The sequence below is a fragment of the Coptis chinensis genome, chromosome 5 (assembly GCF_015680905.1).
Source record: "Coptis chinensis isolate HL-2020 chromosome 5, ASM1568090v1, whole genome shotgun sequence".
NCBI classification, from domain to species: domain Eukaryota; kingdom Viridiplantae; phylum Streptophyta; class Magnoliopsida; order Ranunculales; family Ranunculaceae; genus Coptis; species Coptis chinensis.
In genome coordinates this window covers 69,738,872-69,758,250 of record NC_141460.1, presented here as the reverse complement: position 1 = coordinate 69,758,250, position 19,379 = coordinate 69,738,872, and the positions used below count along the sequence as shown (strand labels likewise).

Below are 19,379 nucleotides of genomic sequence, written 5' to 3'. Positions count from 1 at the left end.
TTACTCAGTTCTAACTTTGCATAGTTTTTTGACACGTCACATGTTAAGCCATTTGAGCCACCAAAAGCTGTTACTCGGATCTAATAGTTTGACACGTCTCATGTTAGCCATTTGAACCACAAAAAACCAAAACAAACGTCAATAATCACTTCTGTTGTTCTGTTTTGTTTTAGAGAGAGAGATTGTACCACAAATAAAGTAAGAGAGAGACACCTTACCACTAATCATACACACAGATGATTACCACGTGCAAAGCACGTGTATATTTTCTAGTGGGTTTTAATTAAGGCACTACTTATTTTACCAAATACTGCCCACACCCAAAACAAAACCAAATGGATCCTAAGACCAAATGTGCACCATTTGAAAATTGAATAGACACCATTTAAGATTTATTATTACTATTATTATTATTATTATTATTAGTTTGGTTTTATCTTACGTTCCATTGAATCAATGTGCATTTTCAGTGTTGACAAAATTCAAAATTTTAATCATCTTCCATAAAATTGAACGAATGAGTATATTCAAATGTGTGATTCAATAATTTCGTTAAAAGTTTTGTTTTGATTCCAATTGTAATAATGTGGAGAAACGATTATGGATTTTATTCGTAAATTATTATGAGACTGCTTATTTGTTTTCATGTTGGGGTTCTTCCAAACTTTCATAAATTTTTTTAATTCAATCAATTTTATTTTTAAAAAAATAAATCAATGGGTATCTATCTTGAATTAGTGATAAATTTTATAATTTTTTTTTTTTGTTTGATTTTGAATATTAGAAAATTTTATAAAAGACAAATTGTATTTTGATTATTAATAAACTATTTTAAAAGATTATTTTTTTCAATCCTAATTTTAGGATCCGTTTGGTTTTGTGGTTAGTCTGTGGTGCCTTTGGTAAAATCAGTGATGTATATATGAAAACCCTAAACTAATTTTAGAGAAATAATAACACGGTCGAGATAATATAATAGACACCAATTTAAACAAACTATAGTTGAACTTACTAAGGACAACCATTACTAAAACAAAAAAAATAGAAATAAAAAATAGTAACCACATGAATTCTTTCCCAACCAAACAAGAAAAAACTAATGCCGGGAGTTCTCTAGCTTCTTCTCCTTTGATCTTCTTCTAACAATTTGTACTCCCTAAAAAAAATGAACCCTGCGAGATTGTAGTTTATGCATTAGAGTAGCTTACGCAATGCAAGTTTTTTCCTACTTTCCCGATAACGAAAAAATTGTACAACTCCTCATTATAGATTGTACAATTGATTTAATCACAACGTAATAAAAGTGCTATTTCTCTGAACAAACAACCACAATCCATTTATTTGTAAATTTCATCCATTCAATTTCTCTAAAAGAAAAAAAGAAACAACTTAATGCACACATAAAATTGCACGAGTATTACAACAAGTGAAACAATGAACTTAATATAAAGTTATTGGTTGATCTACAACCCCTTCCTAAGTAACGGTGTTTTGAGAGGAACTTTAAAATGTGATTGTTCACATGACTTCGAACATGACTTACAACAAGTGAGCTCACTCATTTAACAATCATTGTTCACCAATTTTCGAGTGAAAATAACTCCTAAAAACAAATAGCCCGAATTTGAAATAAATATTTACCAATTTTACCCTTTCTGTCGTTTTGGTATGAACAATTAATGATCTTATGTTGTTGTATGAACAATGACTGTTCATACCCAAATAGGTTAACATACTTCATATATACTATATTGAGGTATGAACAATGATTGTTCATAATTCAAATATGTATGAAATATGTATGAACAATGATTATTCATACTCCAATATGTGTTCTTACTGATCATACATTATGTTGAGGTATAAACTTATAAACAGTGATTGTTCATACCCCAAATAGGTATGAACAATGATTGTTCACATGAACAGTGATTGTTCATAACTCATGTTAAGGTATATATGAACAATGATTGTTCATACTTTAATAGGTGTTCTGATCCTACTGACCATATATTATGTTGAGGTATGAACAGTGATTGTTCATACCCTAAATAGGTCTAAACAATGAGTGTTCATATGAACAATGATTATTCATACTCATGTTGAAGTATGAACAGTGAGTGTTTCATACCCCAAATAGCAGGTATATATGAACAATGAGTGTTCATATATAACTCAAGTTAACATATTAATAGTGATTGTTCAAGGTATGAGGTGTCCATACAAACAGTGATTGTTTATACTCTAATAGGTGTGAACAATGATTGTTCATACTTATTACTGGCCACACATTATGTTGAGGTATGAACAGTGATTGTTCATACCCTAGATAGGTATAAATAGTAAATAGGTATGAACAATGATTGTTCGGATCATTTCGGTTGGGCCAAACAGTTTATTATTTCGCGTTAGGGGTATACTTGACCTTTCATTTACCCGAGCCATTTTTAATTTCGCGTCAAGGGTATATTTGACATTTCATCTACCCGGTATTTGTGAATGATTAAAAAAAGCAGAGAGCGATTCTCAAGGACAAATGCCCCAAAAAAGTAACTTTCAACACCACCCTTTTTTTTAATCACTCACAAGGACCGGGTAGATGAAAGGTCAAGTAAAAAATGGCTCGAGTAGATAAAAGGTCAAGTATACCCCTGACCCAGTGTATATAGTATGAACAATCATTGTTCATATACAAAACATGCGAGCTCATTGTTCATACCTATTGGAGTATGAACACTCATTATTCATACCTATTGTAAAATATGAGCAATGATTGTTCATACCTACTAGAGTATGAACAAAACGTGTTCATCCCTATTGGAGCTATGGACACTCATTGTTCATACCTTTAAGTAGGGATGAACCATAAATGTTCATACCCCCAATTATGAATATGAGCCTCCCTTTATTTTTCTTTTATTGTATTTTACACCTTTTCTTAATAGAAATTCAATTTACCAAGCAAAAAAAAAAAAAGTGTTCATAGCTTATAACTATCAACAATCATTGTTCATAACTAATGACTATGAACATTGATTGTTCATAGTACAATGGACTATGAACACTCATTGTTCATAGCTCATGACTATGAACAATGATTGTTCATAGCTACCGAACTATGAACAATCAATGTTCATTCATAGTCCAATTGTGGTATGAACAAAGAATGTTCATAGCTCATGACTATGAACAATCATTACTATGAACAATCATTGTTCATAGTCCAATTGTGGTATGAACTAAATTTACCTAATGATTCATTTCTCTATCAAATAGAAGATCTTCAACTAGAACACCCTGTATTTGTAAAATTTCATCTGACCAAGCGATTGCTCTTCAAAAAACATAAGAAATAATCATTAGTCAAAAAAATATATTTACTCAAAACAGATATGAACAATAAATGTGCATACCCAAAATAGATATGAACATTGATTGTTCATACCTACTTACGTGTTCATACCCAAAAAAAATATGAATCCAAAACACATATGAACATTGATTGTTCATACCCAAAACAGATGATATGAATAATAAATGTTCATACCCATGCCAAAACATATATGAATGAACAATACGTGTTCATACTTAAAGTAGGTATGAACAATACGTGTTCAACAGTAAAAAAATTAACAATATTAATCATTGTTCATACTTATTGGACTATGAAGAATTATTGTTCACACTGAACAATCATTGTTCATACCCATATTGGATTATGAACAATCATTGTTCTTACCTATTGGATACTAAACAATCATTGTTCACACCCCTAGTGGACTATGAACAATGATTGTTCATACATCAACAACATGAGGAATGATCAATGAGAACACCTATTGGACTATGAACAATCATTGTTCATACCTCAACAAATATGAACTTTTTTTGGACTATGAACTTCTTTAGGAACTGAATTTCAGGAACTTCTTTTGGAAGTGTCATCCCAGTTGAAAATTAATCACATTACACACTTGATTCTTTGTTTGATTAATGTGAAAATTTTAGACGATCTTGGTGGAATCGAACCACCATCACCTTTGGATATCTCCAAAATGCTCGGCCATTTGAGCTAAAGATCCAAATCACACACAGCCAATCATTAAAACAATAAAATAAACAACCCCAAACAATATAATAAAAATATAGACACTTACTGAGAGAGGTGAATCAAGGAAAGCACAAATTGAGCTTTATCCCTTCCTAAAGTGAGCTAGGACTAGATCTTCTTATTTTATTGCACATACCCTTAAATCACCTAAGATCGCCATCAATTTTCTCTCTTTTTAGTGAGACTGTTCTTGGGAAAGAGAAAAACAGACCGGGAGAATGAGAGAATTTTAGTGGGGGTTTTCTTATAAAATAGCAAAGGGTAATTTGAAGGGTAAAAGTGGAAATAAAATAAAATAAAACGGACCGGGCCAATTTATTTTGTCCTTGATAGTTATTTTAATTAAAAGACTGGGTCCGTGAGTAATTAAAACGTGGAATTTGGTTTTGTGAGTGATTTCTAAAATAGGCTTTCCCCTAGAATGATTTTGGCTCAAAATTGGTCCTATGGACCAATTTTTTGTAAAAAAAAATTGGTTATGAGAGTTATTTTTTCTATAGATCTGTCCTGGAGAGTCACTATGTATTTTCCAATATATATCGATATTTATTATTATTGGCGGCACGTATTTTGTATCTACAAAACACAAAATCAAGACAGAAGCCAAGCAGAAAAATCCTCTAGTTCACACTCTACCATCTTTCCTACTACACCATTAATATCACTGTCGTCCCACAACCAAGATAGTAACTCCTCTCCCTCGTAAGATAGATTTGGATCTTCATCAACAGGGGTTACCCAATGTGAATCTTGGAAGCATGAACTCGTTGAACAAGAGGAATACCACTCACCACTCTCACCATTTGAACTCATATCACCACTCTCTCTCACCTCACTACTTGTTCCTTTGGTACAACTCCCCAACCCCATGTCTCCCTCCCTATATGATGAACTGGCCCCATTTTCTTTCTCTTCACTAACAACAGAATTCTCACTTGGGAGCATCAATACCCCATCACCCATAATATCATCCCAGAACAACATACTAGTCTCCAGTAGATCACATGGCGGTCCCAATATTCCCATTTCACTATCCCCGTCAAGGCATGCCCCTTCACTCCTTTCTATCTCACTGAGTAGACTTCTACTTCCACCATCCAGACTAAGACCTTGAGCAGGTAAATGCCTCTCCTCTACCCTCATATCTGTATCCAAAATCATGCTTTTCCTCTCCAAATCTGCCACTAGTTCAACATCATTTCTCATACTCTCCTCTTGAAGGGGCATGGAATCAATTAGGTGGCCACTTTCACAACTCTTTCCCACAGACTTCTCTGTTAAAACTTCTTTACATGACAGAGTTTTGTTGTTGTTGCTGTTGCTATCGTTCATGTTTATGTTGTTCTTCTTCATCGCTGCTCGGCTTGTCCGACCTTTTCTCTTGTATCCACCACCAATCTTAGCTAAGTCCATGACAATTGTTGGAGGGTCTTCACCAATGGGCCTTCTGATGGTGTAAAGTCTTCTGCTCAAATGAGAGTTCCAGTAGTTCTTTATTTCATTATCTGTTCTTCCTTGTAAATGCCCAGCTATCAAAGACCACCTACAGACAGATCAAATAAGTTATTTACTGATTAACTAACTAATTTAACGTTGAGCATTTATAACCAGACAAAAAAAAACGTTAATAAGCATTGATTATAGATCAATTTATAGTCCATTACTGCCACTTATAGATCATAATGAATAGAAAACATCAGACCAAAATCTATTCTTTTGTCTTTTATTGGTTAGTCAAAAGTAAGCAAAAAACTGAAAAAGAAAATGCACGAATTGAGTAGCAAACGTCATCTTTATTTGAGAAATGAGAGAGGCACTTTGTTTATGTTTGCTTGTCTTTTTCTGATGATATGAGTGAGACTGTGAAAATACTAAAAGCACTTTTGAAGATGATTGTCACACATGTTTCGCATGGATTATTAAATGAAGTAATTAACAAATTAACTCACCTAGTACCCAAAGAGTTGTGCATCTTAATGATTGTGTCTTCCTCTTCAGTGGTGATGTTCCCTCTCTTCACGTCAGCTCTTAAGTAGTTAATCCATCTCAATCTGCAACTCTTACCACACCTTTTCAAGCCTATCCAAGAACCAAAAGGGCACACGTACATCACATAAACAAAGTAATAATTAGTATACGTACATGACGTTATATGGAGGGGGGGTGGGGGGAACACAAAAAAAATGGACGTACACATTTTTCATGTATGTGTCTAATTACCTGCATTCTTGGGTAGTGATCTCCACGATCCTTCACCATTGGCTTTAATGTACTTGCTCAAGGTTTCATCTTCTTCAGTTGTCCATCTTCCTTTCTTTAAACCAACTTTCTCACAACAAGGTGCTCTCCCCATAGTTGAAAAACTCACCACAACGAGAGTGTGAGTGAGTACTCTGAGGTAGTGTAAGTGAGTGTGTGAGCGGCTAGCGGGCTTGTAGGCTTACAGAGCAGAGCAAAGTGTAGTAGTGGGGCTAAAGAGTAGGCAATGAGGTGTACAAATTCAATTCAAGGTGACATAAAAACAGAATTTAGAACGAGACGAAGTATAGATTATATAGAGTTGTGAAAGCATTTGCGTTGTTGAAAAGTGCACGGAAAAGCAAGGACTATGTTGGTGCCCACTTTTGCGACAATTTTGGTAATGCTCAGTTGGGCTTCCGGACTTCCAGCCCAATATAGGCATGCCACGTGTTTAGACAACTAAACAAAAAGTAATTAGAAAATTGGTACCCTATTGATGATTTTTTTTATCTTCCTATTCAACATTCCACACCAGACAATGGGTTTAATCTCCCTGATCCTACCTATATTAATATCCGTTTCTCCCAAGATGCTCATAATGAGCCACATCAGCAAAGTTTTTAAAATAGTCCCTATTTGAAAAATAATTATTTGCCTTCTTACCAAACTAACCCTGAATTTGGCCTGCTTTCTAATTTAATATAAATTAAAATTGTCCTTTCATGTGTTATGCTAAAACAAAAAACAAAGCTACGCATTATTTCATTATTTCAAATGTACGCATAGGATAAAAAAAAAACAAATTCTAAAAAATAATGGATTAGTTAATTGATATGTATTAGTTATTGGATATGGACATGGATATGTATTAGTTAATACTTAATAGATATGGATATGTATTAGTTAATAGATATGGATATGGATTACTTATTAGATATGGATATGTTAAACTTCCAAGTGTTTCCCTTAAATATAGGCCCAGACATGATGGGTTTAAGAATAACAGGCCCGGCCACAGGTCGGGCTGCATGGCTAGTACTTAAATGGTTGCACAAAAATCCTCCTGCGAACAAATACATAAAATCTCCCTATTATTTAAAACATAACATCAAAGTCAAAACAGACCAAAAGACCCATATAAAAACCGGACTGACGTCATCAATCTTTACTTATAATTTCGGTTTAAGAACAAATCGGGCTGAGGTCATCCTATGTATATTTGTATTTACATATGACAATATAAAATTACAGTCTTCTTAACCTATTTAAATTTTCATATAAAAATTTTAATTTATATTCTGTCTGGTGTCGTCGGAAAATTTTAAATCTCAAAAGTTACTATGTAAATTTAGGTTTTTATAGCTCCAATGACTATGCAAATATAGTTTTACATATATATATGACTATGTAAAAATACATTTACATATAGTCGGGAAATTTTCAATTCCAAAAGGGTAAAAAATGAAATAAGATAAATGAAAAATAAAAACAGATCAGATTTTATCTCTTTTTTGTAAAACAGGAAAGTTATTTAACGAGACCTAAATAATAGAAAAGTTATGTAATATGGGTTGATGGGAGGGAGTTTATACTCAACCAAGTTAGAACCAAGGGACTTGGCCTCATTTCTTGCATTCCACACTACCACCCATTTTACCTCTCTCTCGCTCTCAAATCATCATACATCAAAGCCAGACACCCATTGTAATAACATATCTCCATCTTCACTTACAATTATGATATATATATATATAAAATTAAATCCAGTTCATTTACAAAGTAAAACAAATGAAAGATGGAGAGATTATTCAACTGTGTTTGGTTGGGGCTGGGTTATGGAATATTTGGTTAGCCATAAATGCCTGCAGATTCCATGGAGAATGCCAAATCCAGTTAAGTATATTCAGAAGACTGTGAACATATTGCAATTCCTTAAGGAAATCATATCATAGATGGCAAACCCTCAAAAGAAAAGTCCATACTATACATTAAATGGTTTCCACCAAGAGATGGTTGGGTAAAGTTGAATGCTGATGGCGCATGGATCGGTAACCCTGGACCTTCTGGAGCGGGATGCATTCTTTGAGATACGACTGGCAAGTTTATTTTGGGAGCTGCAATTCCAATTTTCCAGTCCACCAATAATATTGCTGAAGCTTTGGCTATCCTTTATGGTTTAATGTTGGTACGCAACTTGCGCTTCCCAAATATTGTTGTTGAAACTGATTCACAGTTGCTATTCAATGCTATTTTGAATGGGCATATGAAGATTGATTGGAAACTAAAGAAGGTTGTTGAGCGTATTAAAAGATTGTTGGCAGAGTTTGAAGAATACAGAGTTCATTGGACTTATAGAGAATTAGGTAATGCATGTGTGCACGGACGCTTTTGCAAGTCACGCTGCTAGTTTAGTGGATGGCCAATCCAACTTCGCGAGCAAATCCATCTGCTGAAGTTATTTGGGTGCATGACACACTTTCTTATTTGCCTCCTTTTTCGTCTGTATGGTGGATTAGATCAGTGTAGTAAAGGCGTTAAAGCGCACCTAAAGCGCAACACTCTCTTGTGCCTTAGGCAAAGCTGGCGTGTGCATGCTGATTGAAAGTGAGAGGCGCAGTAGTAATAAAAAATAGATATATCAAATAAAAAATAAAATAAATATTAAATATGACATGAATTATCACCGATTTGCTTAGCCAAACTTTAAAATTAATTTTATGTGATTGTAAACATAAAACCATTGTAGTCATTTAAAAGAAAAATCTTAAGCAATAAGTAAAGAGCAAAATAAAACTCATATCTCTCAATACAATCTAGCTTTAACTTCAATAAACTAAAATAATGAACGGATAAAATTGAGTCAAATGAGTTCTTCATAAAATAGAACACGTGATTCAATTTTAGAATCCCGTAAAACTTCATTTAAAATTTAATCCATCTTTGTGTCTTCTCTCAATCCATACAACTTAACAAAAACTAGTCAAAATTAAGTTTAAAATGTACTCCACAATAAAACTTACTAAATTTGTACAATTTCTTATATCATACAACAATTGGATCGAGTGTAAATGTGTCACGTATAGCAAAAATTGTAAAAAAAACGAAAAAACTGTAAAAGTTGATAAGGAGCGCCTTGTGCGCCTCGACAAAAAGCGCACGCCTTATGTTACCTCTCGCGCTTTGGTTAAGGCGAGGCACTACACTGGATTAGACCACCTAGTTTTGTATGTATTGATGTAATGAGAGGCATATGTAAATCAAGAATTGTGTACAAATAAATAAAACTTAGTATTTAATAAATAAAACATAGTATTTAATAAATAAAAAAAAAAACTTTTTATACAAAACGAATTAAACCTTCTTATTCTTGAACTTGATTAACTCTTTGCATAATTACATTAACTTTCCATTACTAATTTTAACCTTCATATTCTTCAATTGGTCATTTGAAATGGTTATAAAGTTTTTTCCCCCCTAAAAAATGGTATAAACTGTTTTATTTTATTTTTATTTTTATTATTATGGAAATGATAATTTAATTATAGAAATGGGATGGTGGAGTAGGTCTTCTTTTACTACAAATTAAATTTTGTGTTAGTATTAGTGAAAATGGTAAGCGAAAATATACACAATATAGTTGACTGGTAACAGAATGAAGCATGTACAAAAACAAATTTGTTACGTACTTACGTTTTACACACAATATAATTAGCTGGCAAAAGAATGAAGTCAAGTGTGTGTGTTTTGTTAGGTGGTCAAGGTGAACTGCAAACTGGATCAAGGTCTTCAGATTGGTGCCAGGATTTTTTTGTTCATGGGACCAACAAGATTTGGGGGCTGGGCAATGGGCAAACACGAACAAGCTATTCTATAAATTATTGTTTTAGAAAGTTTTGTTTTGAAAAGTTGTACAAAAGAAATTTTTGATGAAATATTTACATGCTTCGTTGAATTGTTTCTTTGGAGGTTTTAGGGTTCTTCATCAAAGTACACTTTTAGTGTCTATGATAAAGCACCGACTTATTTCAAATATATTTTTAACGCAGCCTCAAAAACACTACATATTCATCAGTTAATAACTTATTATATGGTGTAAAATCAGCTTATGATGGTTCCCCACATTGTCTAAGGATTATGTGAGATATACCGAATTAAAACACTCAAAATATTATTCGTATAACCCTTTTCATATACTTGGAATTTGCATTTGTTGTTGGTTATTAACTTCTTAAGAAGTAGACTAGTATACTTCCCGAGTAAGTGCCCGAATACCCAGTACGTACTCTCACATTTTTAACATATGTACTTTTATTCTTTTTCATTTTTCTTTCTTGGATCTCATTCTGATGTTCAAACACATGCAGACTACAATATGATAATATATATTGAAAGTCTAAATCTGTAAAAAGAACACTGGCTTATTATGAATGGGTGTTTTTATTTACACATTTGGTTTATGTTTCTTTGTATGGCATTGTTTCTTTAGACAATCTAATGATATATTTAATAATCATCCAAATACAACCTCTTACATACATACACTCGAACACGTACTCGATTTAGAAAATGTTAAAGTTAACACGAGATCAAATACCAAGGTGCAAACTCTCCCAAGTTCTTTCTCATTAATATAGAGAATTGTGCTTCTATCGGTTTAAGAACACTATGAAATGATCGGACGATCACCAATAGTCATATTTTGAAGACAGATAGATGTAATGTATGGTTATGCATGTGATGTTTTTCTATTCAATGTATATAGAACAATAGAGTACGTTTACATGTGAATCTATAGAGTTTTTTCCATCACAATAAGAGCTGACTATAACAATCTAGATTTTGTATTCAGATATCATCAGGAAACACAAATGAACTCAAAAGCAAAATTGTATTTGACACTTGGAACGGTTTTCTTTAGGGCCCAAATGGTAAGCAAAATCTTAAGTATATGTACTTAACTAATTTCATTTATAAACAATACATTGGCTTTCTTTGAACTGAATATATACAACTTTCTTACATTTTATTTTAGCTCCTGGAACATAAATTGGAATTGACTCTTATAACAAATACAAGATACGGTGAGTGAAATCATTTCATTCAGGAGCGAGGATTAAATTAACTGATCGAGGCGGCTATCTTTGGTTTCCTAAGTTTTTGTTTTTTTTTTCCGAGTACAGGAAGATGGGATAGTGCTAAAAATAAATTTTCAAAATTTATGCTCATTATGACTGTAGGAAGATGTGATAGTGCTAAAAGATATGGGTCAGGATGATTATAGAATGTTCGTATCATGGAGTAGGATCCTGCCAAGTATATTTCACCTCTTTAACTTCATAAATGGGTGTGGATCGGATGCTTATAGAATGTCCATATTATCATGGAGTAGGATCTTGCTAAGTTGCATAATAATATGATGTCCTATATGAGCTACTCTTGGTATTGCGTAAGAAAGTTATTATTGAATTTGCATTATGATGAGCATTACAAAGCGATAGAACTACAGTTGAACTTACAATAGCTCAACAATCTTTATTCGATACGCAACAAATTTTGGTTGCAAAAAGAGCCACCTAAATATTTTTTGGTTGTTGGAATTTTAATAATTTTGGAGTAAAATATATCGAAGCTTAAAAATTCTTACGAGTGTTCTACTGATAATTAATGGATGATAATTCTTTGGTCCAAAAGAGTGTTTGTGTGAATTATTGTTATACTTATTTTTGTAGCACTTTATTGATACCATCAAACTTAACCCTTTCAACATTAATGCAATATTGGAATAACTTTGTGGTACTATTTTTTCATCCGAACTTTGTTTTATAATGTGCTTGCAGAAACATTGAGAATAGCTAAATCTACTATAATAAATAAAGAAAAATGTGGAATAAAATGGAATATTTGAACATTTTATTGTAAGTTCAAGGTGTGTGTTAGAAGCTTCAAGTTTGGAAAGGGAATATTATTTGAAATGCACACTCTTATTTCATCCATTTGATTATTAGATTGTTCAAATATGAAAATTAAATTAATGGTCATTACTCATTTTACCCACCCAATCTTACGTTAACACTTTGACATGTTCACATTGACGAAAGACATAGAACGACATGATCTTCCTTGTTATTCATGTTGGAATTGAATAAGTATATTTTGCATGTATACAAACAATCACCTAGAAAAAGAGACAATACTTGGAGGAGTATTCTAAGTAGGTGAACGCATTTTCTTGAAAGAGAATCTTTTTTGTATTCATCAATTCATCGTAGAACATGTTCATGTGATAAATCTTTTCAAGTGGGAGTAGTGTATTATTTGAGGATATGAAAACAATCAATCTGTTTTAATGATTTGATAGATATTTTAGTTATTTGTACACATTAATACGTAAGTCGAGCGGTGATGATTTACCGCTAAATCACTATAAATTTAAGAAAACTATTATACAAGCTAGATCGAGTTTAAGATAATTCCATTTAAAAATTACGGATTAATATCCTAAACTACAAAATGAAAAGGCTATCTCAATTTGATCCCTTAGTTTCCAAGTAGTTATGCACCATAATCGCTGCTTATTAACGTATTTTGGTTGATTTTCAATAAAAATATATTCTGATTCGAAAATTTGTGTCAGACATTTTGTAAAGTCTTTTCAGCACACAAAATATTTAATAGATCCCAGTATGCCCAGGTCTAAAATCTAGTTGTTTTTCTAAAAATGTTTAACTTATTTTTAACTTGTGGATGCTATTGTACAAAGTTATCTTGTTTTCTTCGTGGTACACAAAAAACTATCCTAAGCTTTGAGTACTTGCCCTTGATTTCATCTTTGAATGTAAGTGTGCCCCTATGGCCTTTGTACTGTTATCTATGTTATAAAGGGCGCAGCTTTCATGGGACTTGCATGGAATGGTAATCCTATCAAATGGGTTGTGACTCTCAAAGTGTTCTAAGTACGAAATTTCCACTTCGAGGATTAAGAATCACTATATTTAGATTATTATTGGTTATTGGTGGCGCTATTGGCTATCGTTATTCATTGCTTAGTCCATGTACGAAATACCAAAAAGTTAGCAGCACCACTCCATGAGTTGAGATCCCAATGCAATAACAAATATATATCCACAAAAAATTAAGTCGTAAGCTAGTAAATTTGTAGAGTGAGATATAAGCCATTGTATAAACTGTTATACAAAAAGTATTGTATATGGATCTATTAAGGGCTAGTTGTTGAGCCAAGTCAAGTTGGTCTTTAGCGAGTTCAAGGCGAGGTGCAGTGTGTCTCTCAGATCGAGTTGACCTTGAGTTGGGTCATTGAGTTTTCGAGCGCAGCTCATCGAGTCTGGATCCAGATTATCCTGTGCTATATGTTGGAACTTGATCACAGGTTTCCAAGCTTGATTTGACTGTTTTTCTCATTTGTTTAAATTCAAACACAGTCTAGAGACACATGTGCATAAAATAGATATAAAACCCGTATTAAAAAACCGGAATAGTAACAGAGAACAAATTTGTGGACAGGCTTGTCCACAAACAGCAGCTTCTCATTGGTCCAAACTATTTTCGGACACATAAACAGTTTTTTCGGGCAGGATAAACAATTTTCTTGGGCACCAACTCCATCAATCAGCACTTGCTATCTTGTGGACAACAAATAGTAGCATGTCCACAAATTTATTCTGAATAGTAACATGCAAACAAAGACAATCTCACAAAATACAAAAATGTGTTTACGGTTCACTAAAACCACAATGAACCACTATCTAATAAGTTGAACATTGTATGATAAGAGCAAGTCCAATGGAGAGTTTCCAAAAGCATATGCTAAAAGGGTGACACGTCAGCTTTTTGGCACTTTTAGCAAGGAAAGTCAAATTTATCTACCCAAAACTTTAAAACTGTTCCCACGAGCGTTTCTACTTTAAGGTGCTAAATAAATACGGACAACACAATTTATGCCGTCCGTCCATTAGTTGTAAACATATATTATAATTTATGACACAAACGACACAATTTTTACCTTCCGTCATATTTTAACACATGGACATCAAAAATTGTGTCGTCCGTCTCCTGCAACTTAATTATGGCACAACTACTAGACAAGACTACAAATTTGGTTGGGTTTATCACACCAGCCAAATTTAAGACCCTTTTAGCAGCCCCATTATATTGGAATTGCCATTTAGTGTTTGGGGGTGCTATATTGGATTTTTTACACACAAGTAGGGATATTATTAATAATAATTAAAGAATGTAACATCGATCGATCGATCGAGAGAGAGAGAGAGAGAGAGCATTACTAGGGTTGGAAATGGTACGGGTTTGGGTTGGATCCTCACTCAAAACTCTTTACCATATCTGGATTCAGGTCGAATTTCGGATATCTATATTCATTAAAAAACACCAAAAAATATACTATTTTAATGATTTTCATATATAAATGTAAGATATAAAATTAATTCTTAGGCTTCAAAATATGAATATTGTTAAATATAATGCATGGTTCGGGTTTTCGGTTATTCGGGTCGGATTCTAGTTGAAACGGATATGGTCGAATTTGGGTTGAAACTCATACCATTCCCAGCCCTAAGCATTACATACATGCCATATTAAACTTAAGACTATAGACAACCTAATCAAATCTATAGTAGGTCTTGCGAGGACATTCTATACTGGTGATGAATAGGGGTTTGCTTGTGCTCCAAATTGTTTCTCGCATAATCATAGAAGCTCCCTTCTTTAATTTGCGGCAATATCCGCACCAAATTTTGCCTCTCGCAATGTATGTGAGATGCACCAGTGATAGAGTTTTTGAGCTACCTGATTTATTGCACTTTGGGTATAAGATTTTTGGATCACACACGCTCAAATACAACTCATTCAATTTACCCCGCTCACGTGCACATTGAAATATAATCTGAGCAAGGGAATAGTCCCAAACCCAAAAACTAGAACCCTTATTCACAGTTCACTGGAATTGACTTATTGGTGATTTAAAACTAGGTTTTACTGAGTTACTTGGAATACAAGTCACTAAAGATTGCACTTATACTAATTTGCTTAATACAATAGATATAGAGAGAAAGATAGGTAGAGGGGTGGAGAGTTAATCTACTCATGCGAAATTAGCTACCATCGAAAACCTAGTCACTACTGTCTCTAATCTGTTTTGAGTTCAAAGACAAACTTGAACGGACTCGAGTGTTGATCCCTAACAAAATACACTTATTTCTAAGTACATCCTGCTAGCATGAGAAATTGAACTGGTATTTCTCTTAAACACTATTCCAATTTCTGGTTTTATTCTACACTAGTCGTTCAATTTTTAAAGTCTAATTTTTCCAGAGGGTCGCGCGCAAGACTAGACCCAGTGTTACCTAGGTCGCGCACGCGACCTTGTCTTGAGTTCCAAACTCCAAACTTGGTCGATCACTGTCATTTTATGACAAGATGTAAAATAGAACCTATACCTCCAAACAATGATTCAGGTCTCCTAAAATGGAGCCTAATCTTCACATGAGCTTCATTAACACTCCACCAGGGAGGGTTTTAGCTCATGATTCTAATTCTATTAATTAAAGAGATAAAAACAAGAAGTAGAAAAAGGAAATATAATACTAAAAAATATTTTATTTGAAATTTAGATTGAAAGATTTACACAAATTAAGTTTTTCAAAACCAAAAGTATGAAACATTTTACTCCGGAAGCAAAACATGAAAACTTAAAAAAACTAACTAAGGAGTAAAAGTGTGTGTGCCTTGAAGACTTTCCCTTTTTAAGCATAGGAGAATGCTTCATTTTCCTTCCTCCACATAAATCAACCATATCATTAAGCCAACCATCTCATTAAAGGTTCCATTTTGATTTTCTTGATCAAGACTTTGTATGATTAAATGCTCCATTTGATTTTCTTGATCAAGACTTTTGCATGCCATCTAATTAAGACTTTTATGCAAAAGTGTACTATGCACAAAAGTCCTTCATCATCTTAATGCAACTTGACTTGTGCTAAATCAATAATGAAGCTTGACGTGTGAGCTTGATCAATAATGAATAACCAAATTTTGTGGATCCGCATAATGGGCCCACGTATTTTGACCAGTGGCGGGTCCAACAGTTGATTTTCTGCAAAATCTGGCATTGGATAGAGCTCATCGCACTGATTGTTCTGATGGTTCACTTGCCGAAATTGGAGTCTAGGTTCAGAAGATATGTTTGTCAGAAGTTTGATATTTTTTGGCACGTTAACCCTGTTCTGACTTGGAAATGTTATGTTTAAGTTCCAGGTTTTGATCAGGCTTTATAGAGCTTCACATGGGCTAAATCAGAATACTTCATGTAGACACACTATTTCGTGCTTAAATACTGACTTTATCCTCAATTTTATGTTCATTGTGAAAGCCTATAAAAGCACGAAAATACAATTAATTCATTATTATTACACATATAATCAACTAAAATGCTATGTCTCTACGGGGTTTTATATTGTAGTTTTGGGTGCTTATCACTACTCTCTTCCATCTTGCTGTGACAATCAATATGTGATAAGTTATTACAACCCAACACACTATTATAACAATTCTATTAAGTTTTAACTAAATTATGTAAAATATGGGTATTTTCGAGTAGCTCGCAAGCTCTTTGACTTCGAACTTTAAAATGTGCCCTAACTTGACTCATATTATTAAATGAGTGAACTCTCTCAAGGACCGAGTTCATTGCGATAACCTAGCCATATGACTAGCCCTACTCTCGTGCGATTAGTTTAGACGGCTTAGAATTGATTCGGAAAGGGTCGTCATATTGACACTATTTGTTTTACCAAGGGTTGCCCAACTAATAGTTAAATATAGCTTAACTAAACCATAAACCATAGTTTAAAGTTACTAAGGGAGACCCAAGCCAAAAACGGAAAAAAAACCAATAAACCAATTAAAAGAAAGAAAAAACCAAAACGAATTGAAAAACCCGTTGTCTTCTTATTTCTACTCAACCCTACACTAACGTTTCTTCTCCATAAAAAAACCCCCTTAACAATGTTTCCTCTCAAAACATTATTACTTTGCAACAGTGGAAGGGGTTGCAGATCAACCGATAACACTTTAGATTAAGTTGCTTCACTTGTTGTAATACTCGAGCAATTTTATGTGTGCATTAAGTCGTACGTTTTCTTTTTCTTTTAGAGGAATTGAATGGATGAAAGTTACAAATAAATGGATTGAGGCTGTTTGTTCAGAGAAGCAACATTTTTACTATGTTGTGATTAAATCAATTGCACAATCAATCTATAACGAGGAGTTGTACCATCTTTTTCGTTATTGGGAAACAGGGAAGAACTTGCATTGCCTACTATTGCCTACTCTAATGTTTAGACTACAATCTCGTGGGGTTATATTTTTTAGGGAGTACAAATTGTTAGAAGAAGAAGCTAGAGAACTCCCGGCATTAGTTTTTTCTTGTTTGGTTGGGAAAGAATTCATGTGGTTACCATTTTTTGTTTTAGTAATGCCCGCCCTTAGGAAGTTTAACTATAGTTTGTTTAAATTATTAGTGTTTTTAAGAATCCATGTGCAAATATATTATCTCGGTTGTGTTATTATTTCTCTAAAAATAGTTTAGGGTTTTCATATAGACATCACTAATTTTCCCAATGGCACCACACACTAACCACAAAACCAAACGGATCCTAGAATTAGGATTGAAAAGAATAATCTTTTAAAATAGTTTATTAATAATCAAAATACAATTTGTCTTTTATGAAATTTTATAATATTCAAAATCAAACAAAAAAAAATTTATAAAATTTATCACTAATTGAAGATATTTATTGATTTATTTATTTTTTAAAATAAAATTGATTGAATTATAAAATTTATCAAAGTTTGGAGGAACCCCAACATGAAAACAAATAAGTAGTCTCATAATAATTTACGAATCAAATCCATAATCTTTTATCCACATTATTACAATTGAAATCAAAGCAAAAATTTTAACGAAATTATTCAATCACACATTTGAATATACACATTTGTTTAATTTTATGGAAGATAATTAAAATTTTGAATTTTGTCAACATTGAAAAGGCACATTGATACGGAAGATAAAACCAAAGTAATCAAAATTAAACAATTTTAAAAAAAAAAAAAAAAAAAAAATAAAAAATAAATCTTAAATGGGCGTTTATTTAATTTTCAAGCGGTGCCCATTTAGTTTTGTTTTGGGTGTGGAACTGTGGGCAACTCTTAGTAAAAATAAGTGGTGACTTTATGAAACCCATAGTTTAACTGATTTATAACTTGTGGTCCTTGAATTGTGGTACACAAAACCTATCCTAAACTCTAACTACTCGTCCTTGATTTCACATTTGAATGTAAGTGTGCCCGGCCCTTTGGCCATTGTATTCTTATCTATCTATCTATGTTATAAAAGGTGCAACTTTGGACTTACATGGGATGATAATTAGATGGTCTCTGACTATTAAAGTGTTCATGTACCTGGTGGCCTTAGTTTCCCCTCTCAAATTTCCACTTTGAGGATTAAGAATCAATAGCACACAGTTAATTAATGTTCAAAGTCCGTTCAAACAGTGAGATTATTCTTGGCTGGCTATCGTTACTCATTGCTTGGTCCATGACTCCATGTATTACCAAAAATTTAGTAGCACCACTCCACCAACCGAATCAAAATGTATGCACAATTTAATTTTTCGCCCTCTTCCTGTGAGAATAAAATTTAATGTTGCATCGCCAGTGCTTCCAAATTTCCAATCAGCTTCAATCCAATTTTTTTTTTCCAAGAAGACAAAATAATTGGTGGCCGGACTGTGTGTTCAATAATAGGAGTGTGTAATACTGTTTAAAATTAATTTGTACATTCCCATGCTCGACATGTGAAATGTTGGAATCTCTATGAGTATTTCGAAATACTAGTGTGTGTATGTGCAAAGTGGAGGAGATGAACTAAGTGTGTTTTCTCCACTTTAGTGCACTGTGGATAGTCTCACATTGGTTAACCACCACTAGCAAG

The 19,379-nt window shown here is 33.2% G+C and overlaps 1 protein-coding gene across 1 annotated transcript; it reads right to left on the bottom strand.

Moving 5' to 3' along the window:
• Positions 1-4,634: 4,634 nt before the first annotated feature.
• LOC147498612 (uncharacterized) lies at positions 4,635-7,277 on the bottom strand. The gene is made up of 3 exons (XM_086559061.1): positions 6,332-7,277; positions 6,061-6,190; positions 4,635-5,654 (listed from the first exon to the last, which is right to left on the bottom strand). The coding sequence occupies exons 1-3, from the start codon at positions 6,462-6,464 to the stop codon at positions 4,703-4,705; spliced, it is 1,215 nt and encodes a 404-aa protein (XP_086415187.1). The 5' UTR covers positions 6,465-7,277; the 3' UTR covers positions 4,635-4,702.
• Positions 7,278-19,379: the final 12,102 nt, after the last annotated feature.